At 46.2% G+C, this 13,951-nt stretch overlaps 4 protein-coding genes across 4 annotated transcripts; 3 read left to right on the top strand and 1 right to left on the bottom strand.

Moving 5' to 3' along the window:
* Positions 1–88: 88 nt before the first annotated feature.
* Positions 89–5,056, top strand: GIQ15_05787 (RING finger membrane protein; the record flags this gene model as incomplete). The annotated part of the gene is made up of 2 exons (XM_033553204.1): positions 89–3,470; positions 3,534–5,056. The coding sequence occupies 2 exons, from the start codon at positions 89–91 to the stop codon at positions 5,054–5,056; spliced, it is 4,905 nt and encodes a 1,634-aa protein (XP_033404348.1).
* A 1,098-nt stretch (positions 5,057–6,154) lies between these two features.
* Positions 6,155–7,959, bottom strand: GIQ15_05786 (heat shock 70 kDa protein 12A; the record flags this gene model as incomplete). Its single annotated transcript, XM_033553203.1, has 9 exons — positions 6,155–6,366; positions 6,421–6,553; positions 6,598–6,796; positions 6,854–6,960; positions 7,071–7,176; positions 7,239–7,497; positions 7,551–7,620; positions 7,670–7,714; positions 7,771–7,959. The coding sequence occupies 9 exons, from the start codon at positions 7,957–7,959 to the stop codon at positions 6,155–6,157; spliced, it is 1,320 nt and encodes a 439-aa protein (XP_033404347.1).
* A 914-nt stretch (positions 7,960–8,873) lies between these two features.
* GIQ15_05785 (uncharacterized protein) lies at positions 8,874–10,376 on the top strand (the record flags this gene model as incomplete). The annotated part of the gene is made up of 4 exons (XM_033553202.1): positions 8,874–8,945; positions 9,017–9,235; positions 9,281–9,839; positions 9,889–10,376. 4 exons carry the CDS (start codon positions 8,874–8,876, stop codon positions 10,374–10,376), a joined length of 1,338 nt encoding a protein of 445 aa, XP_033404346.1.
* Positions 10,377–11,701: 1,325 nt separating this feature from the next.
* Positions 11,702–13,606, top strand: GIQ15_05784 (uncharacterized protein; the record flags this gene model as incomplete). Its single annotated transcript, XM_033553201.1, has 6 exons — positions 11,702–11,985; positions 12,038–12,454; positions 12,503–12,605; positions 12,657–12,734; positions 12,787–13,504; positions 13,548–13,606. The coding sequence occupies 6 exons, from the start codon at positions 11,702–11,704 to the stop codon at positions 13,604–13,606; spliced, it is 1,659 nt and encodes a 552-aa protein (XP_033404345.1).
* Between the last annotated feature and the right edge of the window lie 345 nt (positions 13,607–13,951).

Raw genomic sequence — 13,951 nt, 5'->3', positions numbered from 1 at the left:
ACTGAATTGATCGATGGTCGTTTCAGGTCAACAGGACCAGATATAAATTGGTGGACCACTCCGGAGACGACCCGACACTCCGATAAAGATGGACTGGGAGGACGTGAATTCTACAGGGGTCCGCCCGCTCACGCCGGACATCATGAACGACCCTGCCTTCGAAACAAACCACGGCCACAAGTCCGGAGGAATCGATGAGATGGATACTTGCCGGATATGTCGTGGTGAGGGGACAGAGGAGGAACAGCTATTCTACCCTTGCAAGTGCAGCGGAAGCATAAAGTTCGTCCATCAAAACTGTCTCATGGAATGGCTCTCCCATTCGCAGAAGAAGCACTGCGAACTGTGCAAGACGCCCTTCCGATTTACGAAACTTTACGACCCCAATATGCCCCAGGAGCTGCCCGTGCCGGTTTTCTTAAAGGAGTTGTTTATCCATGGCTGCCGAGCACTCGTGACATGGTTACGGTTTGGCCTGGTTGCTTTCGTCTGGCTTGGGTTGCTTCCTTGGTCGATGAGGACGATATGGCGGGGTCTCTTTTGGCTTGCAGATGGGCGCTGGCCTGCTCCGGACGTGGTGCAGAGATCTACTTCGACAGTAGCAAATAAAAGTGTCGCCTGGCTTGCTGCACACGGAACGTCGCCTGCAACATCGTCCCTTGCCTCAAGTATACCCAGCATGTCACCAGCCACAGCAACTGTGGTGGATAGCAACCCGCAATCGCAGAATGCTCCATCAATGCTCAACTTTACCACCGGTGAGCCGTTGATATACTCCATCGCCAAGACCCTACTCTCAAACGCCTTTTTCACGCCCACATCTACTGGTGCAAATCAATCAACCACTGCACCAGTCAGGCGCATACGGCAGCCATCATGGCTTTCAGATATGTCCTTCTTAAACAATGCCACATCCTCCCCGACGTTAAATAATATTATTATTGATACCCTGGAAGGCCAACTTATTACGCTACTCGTCGTCATTTCTTTCATCCTCGTATTTTTAATCAGGGAGTGGGTTGTTCAACAGCAACCTGCAATCAACATTCCCGAGGGCGAAGGGGAGGCTCTGGGACAACTCCTTAATCGCGCAATTGAGCAAAACGCAGCAGAGGCGCGAGAGGAGGAAGCGGAAGAGGAGGTCCCCCACGCTGAGATGGAGGTCCATGACCCAGAACCAGAGGAGTCGGACCATGAACCGGACAATGTTATTGATGACTCACCTGGAATAAGGCATTTCTTAAATGAGAACGCCCTCCCTGACTCTCAAACATATAACCCCTTTGCTCCTAACTATGCTGGAGCGTATCCCGAAAACTCTTCCTTTCCCACTACCCTTCGCGATCGAGACTCCCAAATATTTCATGGAAACTTTCACAACTACAATCGACCCTTCCAGATTCCAGCAGATGCCTCAAATCGCCCTAGCATGTGGGATGATTCCGCGGAAGCAAATTTCGGCAACCATACTATCGGTGGCCGTCATCCATTGACACCGTTTGGCGCGAATCAAGATAGAGAAGATGAAGATGAGAAGCTTAATAGACCTTCTTCTTCTGCTCAAGGGCCAGCGGTCAGGCAAGAGACTATGCCGCCGTTCAATCCGTTCAGTGGACAAGGCGTTATTCAATGGAGGTTCCCTGACTTGGACGACGAGCGTGTCTCTCCTGTTCAGGGGTCGACCCATCCACTATCTCAGCCAACTTCCGCTACCGCACCAGCCTTCAACTCGGATTTTAATTCTACTCTACCTGCAAACCAGGGTTTAGATGTAGCAGCTTCCACCCAATCGCCCATCCCAGACCCTCACGTTTTAGGCTCACGGTTAGTCGGTGATGTTGATGATGATGACGATGACGACGACGACGACGACGACGATGATGATGACGACACACCCCCAGGCACCGCAGCTGGTACTCAAAATGCTAGAGATACATTAAGGGATGACCCAGACACTGAACCTGAGAGAGTTGCAGATGCGGAAGCTGAATTAGCCTCCCCTAACTCTATGACTGCTCCTGCTCCCACACGCGCTACCGAGCAAGCGGCCGAATTATTATATACGGAGCTAGTTCCCCCTAATAATATTTTCGACAGGATCTTCAACTGTTTCTGGGGCGCTGTCCCAATAGTATTACCTCCGGACGATGAGGAGGAAGAAGGTGCTGACCGTCAACCTGCTCTTCTACGGCAGCACCAGCGGCACAGGCACGGTGGTGGTGATGCGAACGAAGCACAAAATCGCGCTCGGCAAGCGGCTGCCGCCAACGACCCCGCAGATGGTAACGATGTTGAAGCCGTCGAAGATGCAGACGACCTGGAGGGCGTCATGGAGCTTATTGGAATGCATGGCCCCCTTTTCGGCCTATTACAAAATGCTGTCTTCAGCGCACTTTTGATCTCGTTTACCGTCTCCGTTGGCATCTGGCTTCCATATCTATGGGGTAAAATTGCTTTAGTGATGCTAGTGAATCCCGTCGGGTTATTCATTAGAGTCCCTATCACCGCTGTTTCAATGCTTGCCGATATCACCGTCGATCTGATCCTTGGATGTTTCGCATACGTCGTCTACCTGATGAACGTGTTGGTTCGGGCAATCCTAGCGCAGTTGGGGCTCTTCCTACCAAGTCTCGGGAAGCTTTCCGCCGCTAACTCTATTACCTTTGCTTCTCTATCTTTGATGGAAGGTAGCAGCCAGAGATTAACTGGTCTCATTACGACTATGTTCACGTTCCATGAATCCGACCTCCCAATGTTTTCTGCCGTATCCCACGAGGCATTAAAACTACATCAAGCCAGGCTTGCTTCACTGAGTAGCGTGCTATTTAGTGGTGGAAAGTCTCTACTTTACGATATACCCCTGGGCGTAATACGGTCGGAAGATCCTATTTCGGTAGTGAAACACTTTCTCATTGCTGATCTGCCAAAGGCCCCTGCCATGGCATTAGCTGCACTGAAGGGCCTAGGAGGTGTTGCCACCTTCTTTAACGGGTTGAGTGATTGGTCAAGCTCCGATACCTTGATCCAAAATTCAACCATATCATCCAACTATGAGTTGAGCCGCTGGAGCTCCAAAGATCGGCTAATTGCCATAATTCTGGGCTACTGTTTTGCTTCTCTCCTTGGCGTTGCCTATCTCCGCATTTCTGGTATCATATCCGGCCCCCGTCGTGATGGACAGAGAGGAGACGGTCCTGTTGCCGAAATTCTTCGCCAGGCAGGCGGTGTCATGAAGGTTATTGTCATAATTGGGATCGAAATGATCGTCTTCCCATTATATTGCGGCATTCTCTTGGACATCGCGCTCCTACCGCTCTTTGGAAACGGCCTATTTGCATCTAGAGCAGCGTTCACCTTGGAGTCTCCATTAACCTCGCTGTTCGTCCATTGGTTCATTGGAACCTGCTATATGTTTCACTTCGCGCTCTTCGTTTCAATGTGTCGAAAGATTATGCGCAGTGGTGTTCTTTGTAAGTTATTACCACTACATACTACTCTACGATATTGATAGCACTAACACTAATTTTTTACAGACTTCATCCGAGATCCTGATGATCCCACGTTCCACCCAGTGCGTGATGTCCTCGAACGCAATATCACCACCCAGCTCCGGAAAATTGCATTTAGCGCCCTTGTATATGGAGCGTTGGTAATTGTTTGCCTTGGTGGAGTCGTTTGGGGTCTATCAATTACGTTCAACGGCGTCCTGCCGGTTTACTGGTCCTCGAATGAGCCGGTTTTAGAGTTCCCAGTGGACCTTCTCTTCTACAACTTCGTGATGCCAGTCGCTATTCGAGCGATCAAGCCTTCGGATGGGCTACATAAAATATACGACTGGTGGTTCCATCGATGTGCTCGAATGCTTAGACTTACGCATTTTCTCTTTGGAGACCGGATGCCAGATGAGGAAGGGTACACTGTATATCCTTCGTGGCGTGATGCTATCGTTGGGACGTTTACTGGGACGAAAGCTACCCCTCGGCGATTCCTTCGCGATGGAAGATTCGTCCGAGCTCCAGCATCCGACCAAGTACGGATACCTAAAGGCGAGCAAGTTTTCGTTGAAGTGGATGAAAATAACGACCGCATAGACGGAAAACCAGACTATGATGATGGTCGCCACGGAAAGAAGAACGAACTGTACTCACCTGTTTACGTTCCGCCAAATTTCCGGGCTAGAATTTTTGCCTTCCTTCTACTACTTTGGCTTTTTGCCGCAGCAACCGGCGTTGGGATTACAATAATACCCCTCATTATTGGGCGCCGAATGTTGTCCTTCATGTTCCCACCGCACATCCGTGTTAATGATATCTACGCACTGTCGGCTGGTGTTTACGCGGTTGGGACCGTGTATTATGGATATCTACACTTCCATAAAATTGTAAACGCCGTACGCGATGGCTCCGAGCCATACATGAGGTCTCCCAAACATCTGCTTTACAAGACTTTCGACCTAGCTATTAGAGCACTCCGCATGGCATACATTGCTGCAGCATTAGGGCTATTCCTCCCGTCGGTTTTCGCCTTGGTTACCGAATTCTATGTTTTGATTCCATTACACACCTATCTAAGCCCATCGGAAACACACATCATTTACTTCGTGCAAGACTGGACTCTCGGGATCCTATACCTTCGTGTAACCATTCGATTCCTTCTCAGCAAGCCCCTATCCGTGCCCGCCATGGCACTCCGTGGGACAGTGCGGAACGGCTGGACCAACCCCGATATCTGGCTAGCAACGAGAGTATTTTTAATACCTATCACTCTTCTAGCTCTCGTTGTGACGCTATGCCCGCTCCCGATTGGCTTTATACTAAATGCAACTCTCTTCTCCGACTCTTCAGCTACAGCCCAGTCTCATGTCTACCGGTATTCGTACCCCTTATTCCTGGTGTTAATGGCTCTTGCTTGGGGAGTGCGCATGTTCCAGCGTCAAATTGGCGTTTGGCGTATTAGCATTAGAGACGATGTGTATATGATTGGAGAGCGGCTTCATAATTTGGGCGAGAAGCGCGCAAGGAATGTTGGCCCAGCGAGGACGATGATTACTTCATAAAACATCTCCATTTTGTATAAATAATGCACAGTTTCCGGTTTTGATTTTTAGTTCTTCTGTTTTTCTTCTCTTTATTCTGTGGTGATGGGAATTTGGCGCTAAAGGTGCGTGGTAACAGGAACAACGAAGTTCTTGTTTGGAATAGAAATACCCTAGGGTCAATTGATTGCTTCCACATTCTTAGCTTTCCGTTCTTTTATGGTATATCAGTGGTCCTCTAATATACTCATTAAGTTGTAGCAGTGCATCCGCCATTCTAGTCTAATTATCTACTCATCTAACTATTTGTAATGGATCGTTCTTGAATATCAGTAAATCCCGATGTAGATAATATTTTTGAGGTTGATTCAAGGTTGATGTAGTTCGTTTTAATAGAGCATACTTTAGCCCTTATGTAATCATAAACCATATAGTATCACTGAGGCCATTTCTTTGAACAAATCATGTGACTTATATAAATTAAACACTCACTAAGATAAATAAGGTTTTAATGGTGTCGCTAAGACAGAACGATGTTTCACGTGATATCATCTATAACTTCAACTTTTAAGGAGACCACCGAGAAGGCGCCGAATGCTTCAACTATCAGCCTGGAAGCCCGTTACCGCTGAATGATCCACTCAAGCTTGACCATGAAGTGATACGAAAATATATAAAGTGCATGGACTCGCTTCTCTACTTTCCACAAAGGAAATATCCAAGTTCGGTTTCAAGGAGAGCACAACATACCTTGTTGCCTGGGTTCTCCAGGTACCAGGTGTGTTCTCACTCTTATATCTATTACCTCCACTACTTGCTAACCTATGCTATTGTAGATGTTGGAGGAGATATACCAATGCCTGGCGCACCCGACCTCGAATATGAAATGACTTGCCACGATGATCATCAAAGCTGAGAGTAATGTTGATCTTGCCGTTGGAACGCGTTGGTAGTTATCCTTGATAGTTTCACAACATGCCTTGCAATTTGAAATAAAAGTAACTAATGCGTGTAGAATATAGACTTCCGAAACTCCCGTTAGTAACCTATTCAGGGTACGAAGAGCGTTGAATTTTAGGAAATCCACAGGGCCCGACCTAACGAACTCGCTCCTTGGTCTTAGTCTTTTGAGAAATCAATCTGCGCTTCGCCCAAATTCTTTCCATTCGCAACCGCAGAAAATTTCAAAATACCCTCCTTTGCTCCAAAGCACATCTGAACCTCATAGCTAACCAGATACACCCGGACGCCTTCATCGTTTATTTTCGTCTTTAGGCAGGCCCGGTTGACAGTAGAGAAGTCAATAATGAGATGGCCGACCAGTTTGACGCCTACTTAAGTTTAGACAGAGTCACGAATGTATACAGTCAGGGATAAATGCTTACCAGGGCTGTCAACTCGTTCAGGCGCTTCGTTCAAACTACACGAGTAGAGCTCCACCCTGCAACTCATCGGCTGATCCTTTCCAGAATAATTCATTTCCGTCATTTTTGTGATATTTTCTCCCATTTTTTCTCCCTAGATAGAGTTAGTTGAGCCATTCGTAGAGCAAGGCAACTTACCATTTTAACCATCCACTCCATTCTTCCCCTCGAATACTTGCATCCGTCGAATACCCTCTTGTATGCTGTATGCTCCATATCTTCCCCCTTTCTAAAGGGTTTGCCGCACGAGAATCCATAATGGCGGCGACATCGTCTGGTAATTGGGCGCAATCCATCTAAGCCTCTCAACGCAGCTCCCTTGACAATTGCGGCTTGTCTATTTCAGCATATCATGCGTTAGCTCTGCGAATTATTAACATCTGCAAGTACTTACGGGTGTTTAGGTACGATGACTTCAATACTCAGTCGTGCCGAAAACTCTCGTTGAAGCGCTTTTCTAAGGTATTCCGAGTCCCCAAATCCACCAGCTAGGATGATAGTCTAATTAAATTAGTAAAGAAAGGCTAAATTCCTTATATAAAAAGAAAAAAAAATTTCGCTTTAAGATGAACAATGTTTGTGTTAGTATTGGGATGTAGGTAGGAACATACTTTGATGACGTTTTTACCCGTCTCTCCATTGGCAATTGAGATTTGGCTTTTCACCAGGGCTTTAATCTTGCCGATAACTGGATCAAATAATGCACGGACATCCTTGCTGAAAATATAGAAATTAGTGAGCATATTCTAAAGGTAAGTTGGGCGAGAACATATTCATACTCCGAAAGGATAACAAGCCGTTCGTCGCAGTTGAAGTGCTTAGGGTCAGGGTCACTCAATGAGATATCAAGTGGTAGCTCGTAATTCTCATCTCCACTCTCAGAGTATCCAAAGTCGTGTTTGATCTTCTCAAATTCGTCCATAAAGTCGCTCCCTGGGCCTTTCGTCTTCAGAGGGAGATCACGGAAAGCGTCTCCAAATCTCTCCAGCATAAGTTTATAGAACTGCCGGTCAATTGTAGTGGAGCCGCACTTTGCTCCTAGCAGTAGTCAGTAAAACCCTGTAATGGTTTGTCAATAGGGCACGATATACCAGCGCCGGTGCATAGTTCCTCGAACGTGAGTCTCGGAGAAGTTTCCAAAATTCGATACGTGGTGACATCCTAGGAGGTAAGCTTAGACCTATACCAAGGTATAATAAGATTATCTTACGACAGTTCCTCCCCCACAATCACAAATCAAGACTCCATTTCCGGGCTGATATAGTAATTAGCATCAGTAATAAAAATTTTGGGAATAAATCGAGAATCAACCTTCACAATACTCAAAGCTTCATTGCTTGTATGGTCTTTAAGAGCAGCAATCGCTGCAGCTTCCGGCTCTGATATCATATAGATTTCGTCTCCGGGCCGCGAACCAAACCCAGCACGCTTCGCTGCTTCCCTGGTTGCATGCTGTGCTTTGTCTGACCAAATAGCCGGCATAGTAAACCAGAACTCCATTGGTGTGATAGCTAACACATCTGCTGAAATTTCTTTCTCCAAGATGCTTATTGTGTGTTTGTATACAGCTTCTAGAAAATCGGCAACCACAGTCACTGCATCTTTTCCTGGTGGAAGACTCAGGATTGGCATTCCAGACTCTTCTTGAAAAGTAAGGGTCTCATCGTCAAATTCTGCTGCGTGAGAGCTTTTGTCAAGAAGTAATTTGGCCCAAGAGTAGGAGGTCATCCCGGATTCAACTTGGTACCCCCATTTCTTTTCTTTGATCCTGGAGTTCTGGTTGGGATATGCAATTCTTGACGGTATCTTGAACACGGTCGTTGATTTGCGGCTTGCCCCAGGCCAAGTAGTTATGATAGAAATATCATCGACGCTTCTTTTTGCCGTCGAAACATAGCTCACACCTTTTATAATTTTTTTTTAGCACAGAGACAACTGAGAACGCCTGTCAGCAGTATCTAAAAATTTAAAGCATCTTACCAGTGAAAGTCGTCCCAAAATCCACCCCGAGAATGATTTTATGAACATCCAGGTCACGACGTTTACCATTGTCTTTTCCTCCTGCCCCTGATAGTGGCCGTTTCTTGCCAGCCATTATGTCCCTAGATACCAGCCCGACTCTGGTGTAAGTCGGATGCAAGAGGTACGTGGTAAAGAGAGTTGATCAAGTTTGGTGTTGTGTAGATGAGATTGAGAACAACCTGATAGCTAGGTGAAAACGAAGCCTCTAGTTCAAACAAAGATCTGAAAAAGGTTTCGTGGCTGTAGCTTGACCTGCCTCCCACACAGACAAGCTCTAAGCGAGGGGTTGACGGGACTTCCCGGTAACAATCCTCATATGATACCTTCGCTCAGGCCTTATCCTCACTTTTTCACTTTCAAGTATTTCCACCCAACTCGCTAAATACTTTCGCATGAACGATAGGCAGTCGGCCTCAATGCCAAATAAAAAGCGAAAGAAAATGGACAGTGGTCGATCACCTGTGGTATGAATAAAAGCTATTTATCATTAACACTTCTGTTATTATCATAGAATCATACTTACTATTCATATCAGAATGGCGCCGAATTTCGGCTGCCGCAAGGATCTCGGAACAGAAATCCTCTTCCAGCAGAGCGTCCATCGACGGCAACTGCAGATAATGCCCAACAGGCCAGTGAACTGCGCAAGGAGGTAGCAGAACTTCAGCATCAGCTGCAATTAAGGACACGGCTCTTGGGGAAGGAGCGTGAAGAGTTTCAGAATAATCTTCGAAAAATCTATCAGGGCTTTTATGTAAGTACATTGACAGAAAAGTCAGACATTTATGGCTGACGATAGGTTGTCATTTGTAAGGAACGACAAGAACGCGACACAACCAATTGGACCAGGAAAATTGCAGGCTTGGAAGTTACCATTGAGGATATGACAAAAGAAATGCAGGGTTTAAAGATTGAGCTTGCCACTCAAAGGGAACAAATTCGCGTAGCTCAAGAGAACGCATTTAAACGATTGGAGGAGGCCCAATGGACTCCCCTCGAAGACAGTGATGTCCGTGCACAGCTTAAGGGCCTCGAAAGCGCCATAAGAGTTTGGGCTCGAGACTATTCAAATAGAAACCTCTTCACGGAACAGTTGTCGAGTGTAGTCCTGGAAACCCTAGGTGCAGAACTACAGGGGCAGTTGCATGGGGGCAGGCAAATGATCGATACCGTCAGGGCAATGAGTAAGAGTGCAGACAAGATACCATTCATTTTAACACAGTCGATCCTCTCGGTCTATGTGTTTCGATACCTGGTCGCGGATCCCTTCCATTTCGTTCAAGAGATGGGACTCAACGGAGAGTGGACTGGAACACTTGGGGTGGAACTGAATGGATTGTATGGCGAATTGCAAAATGGTAAGTAAATATCATCAAAAGGTTAGATATAATCTAATCTTGTCTCTAGTTGACCGCCCTCACGCCCATTGGTGGCGCTGTCAGACTCTCCGGCTACTTGACGGACTGGAAGCAAAAAATCATGCAGAGTCAAATATTAGTGCGATGCGGAAATGGACATGTGAACACATAGCACAAATTCTTCTCAATACGCTTACATCTTCAACTTGTGGTTCACTTCCTATGGATGAGGCTGCACGGAGGCATGATAAGTTAGTTTCCCTGCTGATGACTGCGAGCGCACTGTCGACCCGCCTCTGGACGCAGCGGACCGATGTACGCTGCACATTTTTCCACAACAAGGAGCAATTCTATGTAAAATCGCCCGACATGCTTGCACATCGTCTACACAAGCTCAACGTCGGCGATACTCGTCTCGATTGTCACGATTTGCTTCTAACCGTACAGCCTGCGATAACTGCACACGGAAACTCTGATGGGGACAATTATCATGAGGAAAAAGTATGGTTAAAGGGTATTGTCTTCATCGAGGAGTAAGAAGAGAGTTCCCTTATGCCTTCGTGGTTGTAAATGGCACGAAAGATAATTCCTTGCCTGCGCCGTTCTAGGGTCGTTTTTATGTAGCCAATACTCCTAGATACAACGAAGAATCAAGGATAGTAAACAGTTGGACTTCTATTAAAAGATGTTTCTTTTATTCCACATGTTTATGAGAACTGACGGGCAAAGGGCTGTATTCGATAGCCTTGGATGATGAGATGAGGTTGAGATTGGAATATATCACGTGACAACTTAACCAAAGTAGCATCGGGCCTTCTTTTCCGGTTGCCAGCAAACTCCTCTAGGCCAGCAAGCTTCTCAGCCCTCGATGGCGACCTTAGAGGTAAGCGGAAAGAAGGAGAAGACGCGTCAAATATCAAACCCATCTTGGATCCCAGGGCCCTCCCCTAGATCTAAGGCATATAAATCCATCAGCCTTAAGGACTATCATGAGCCCAAGTGGGCTGATCCGTTGCTGATATTCATATGTTGCACACTATTGACAGAATTTAATCTAGGCCTTGTCTACTCCGTATAGCGCTTCTGTCCGCGTCCGAGGATAATAATGGAGTCAACAGTGTCTTCCTTCGCGCTAAAGGAGCTCTCTTTACCCGCTTAGCGACGTCGAGAAACGAGACAAGAGAACATCAGCTCCGCGAGAGAAAAGAAGCATGTGGACCAAACCTAGAAAGACGGGATCGAAGGTGCTATGCCAGATTGAGGAGTCGCTAGATGACAGACATAACCTGATGTTGATATTACTGGCCGACGCAGTCAAGGGCCCCTGGGCCCTGCGATATCCCAGCGAATGATCAGCTGTTCATACACTCGACATCAAAATCCTTGAGCCCCTGGTGTAAATCATTGCATTGAATAGCTTGTTCCCTCTGTGGTATAGAGATACTCCGTAACTTCCCTAATTCTCATGCTTTCTCTTGTAAATTCCACCTAGCCCATGGTATAATATTGGGACCAAGGACTTATTAAGTTTCTTATGCAGAGTAAATATCATTATATACCCCGTATCCTGCTGCATCTTGATGTAAAGCCATGACAAACGTGTTTTGGCCCCATAGAACAAGGTTTAGCCCCTTGCTTATATCCTGAGCTTATTTTTATCTGATTGGCCCATGCATGTATGTATCATCCTTCAGCCTCGCCGTTCCCATGTTATCGTCCACGCATCCATGTTCCCCCTGTAGCCAGGAAGCCTGTGTCGTCGTGTTCAGCACTTATATCTCCACGATGTCCTCTCTGACGCTGGGTTTCTTTCGGGCATCCTCCAAGCCACCCATAGCATTGTTTGCCTCGGCATTTCCAGGATGAAGATCAAAAATATCTTCCAGAGCAATTATACCGATGCTAACTGGCGGAAACCCCTTCCAATTATTGCCAGCCCGGTTGCAACAGAGGAAGACCGGTTAGAGGAAAAGCATAATGACGACCACGGTCAAGCAGAAGCTGGACAGACACCCGCTTCCAGCGAAAATCCTGTCCTGAAAAAGAATCGTCAACCGACTTCGATGGAGTTACTATTCGATCTCTTCTTCGTCAGCGCCCTTGCAGCCTTTAATGCTTCTCATGAGCTGACCACAGCCGACAGCATGTGATCCCCTCTTCTTTTCTTCAAAGAATCTTACTTGATCCAATATCAATAGTTCTAATGTCATCACAGGCTTTAAGTCGTACATTTCCTTCATCACGGTTTTATGGTTCTACTGGCTCCAAGCTACCATCTTTGATGTTCGGTTCTACACGGATTCCCTTGTGGGGCGGGCCTTCAAACTTATTCATTTTGGACTCACGGCTGGATTCGCGATCACCGCTGTTAGGTTTGATGTCAATAAGTTAGGAGACGACAGTACTCAGTTTCGAAGCGTGTGTATTCTTCTCACGGCTTCCCGAGTGGTTCTCATTGCACAATATATTCCTGTCGCCTGGTATCTAAGGAGATATAAATCAACGTTTATGGCCAAACTTATCGTGATTGCAACTCTTTCCGTCTCTGCGATCATATTTCTCGGTTTAGGATTGGGTGCTAAAAATATCCATTCAACGAGAACACATGCTGTCTGGTATATTGTGATAGCGTTTGAAGCTATAATCATGATTCTGATCTCTAGCTTTTGGGAGATTTTGAGTTTTAAGGGAACTCCGATTATAGACAGATTCATCGGCCTAACCTTGATTGTTCTAGGAGAAGGGATTGTTGGAATGACGGACTCGGTAAGTTCGGCAACTCTTCCATTAAGAAACTTCATTGCTAATTCATACCAGCTTAAAAGCATTGCAATGGGGACGAAAGACATTTCAGGAACATCCCTTGGCCTGATTTTGTCCCACATCTTACTCATTGTAAGTTTACATCCCAGCTCATTTTGGAAGACAAAGGTTGACAAGCTCGTAGTGTTTTGTTTACGCGCTGTATATTGATCAAATCGATGGGGAGCGCTTTGAATACATTCAACAACAGTTTTGGGTCTTGTTTCACTATCCGCTGCATATGGCAATTCTCGTCACAAGCAAAGGAAGTCGCTCCTGGATACTGTACGATGTTTCTATACATGTCTTAGAAGGCGCTAAGAACGCTGCTCTATCAGGCCGTGGTGTAGCCAAAACATCGGCAGAAGTTGTCGATGTTTTAAAGAAAGTTGTTGAAGGTCTCTCTAATCGGCTCGTTAATGATGATGGGAGACCAGATTTTGCCTCCCTCTATGATGATCTATTATCTATAAAGGATCTTAGCAAGTCTAGGGACGAATTGCGCGCTCTTACCAACCAATTTTACTCAAGGGTAACCATCTGGATTTTCCACACTTTTTCTATCCAGGTCAAAGATGAAGCGCAAAGTAAGGAGAAAGCAGAAGGGGATAATGCTGCCTCCGCCGAGGTCACGAGAATACTTGCCGCTTCGACTATCGTCTTCAGGTTCTTCTTTATTGCTGCAGGAATAACCCTCGTTGTGCTCGCCTTGCAACACTGGCTTTCCAAGTCAAACAAAAGCCGCGCCGAATTCTTGAGCATTATCATCACTACTACCGCGGGAGTTTTCCTCTCATTACTATCGGTCATGTCCTTATATGATAGCCCTAATAAAGAGTCCGCACTTGGGCATTACATTAATAGTGCGTGGGTTACACCGACCGTCGTACTCACTTATCTGACTAGTAAGCTTCCCCTATCCTATGACCCTCTCCAAAGATCTCAACGTGGCTAACAACCTCTAGTAATTATAATCGATAACACGCTTATTTGGGGATCTCACGTTCGTAGAAGCAAAAGGCAAAGTCCGGTAGCGTATGGGCTGGTGCGTCGAAGATGAGGTTGATTATAACCTCATAACTGCAAGCGATCGATAGCTTCAGTGAGAATACAGTGGTAGTGGTGAATTATGCTACCCTAAAAGCGTTCAGGAGGGACTTAACGACGTCAACTATCTGATATAGGCATGCCTGATGTGACAGGATGCCCTTTATGGGCTGTTAATATATCTAATAAATCTTCTAATACTACGCTGTTTTCGGGATCAAATAATATGTGGGTTCATTTTCATTTGATTTGATTCTAAGGGT

Source organism: Arthroderma uncinatum (assembly GCF_011692745.1).
Source record: "Arthroderma uncinatum strain CBS 119779 chromosome Unknown scaffold4, whole genome shotgun sequence".
Lineage (NCBI taxonomy): Eukaryota > Fungi > Ascomycota > Eurotiomycetes > Onygenales > Arthrodermataceae > Arthroderma > Arthroderma uncinatum.
This window is presented reverse-complemented; position numbering and strand designations above follow the sequence as displayed.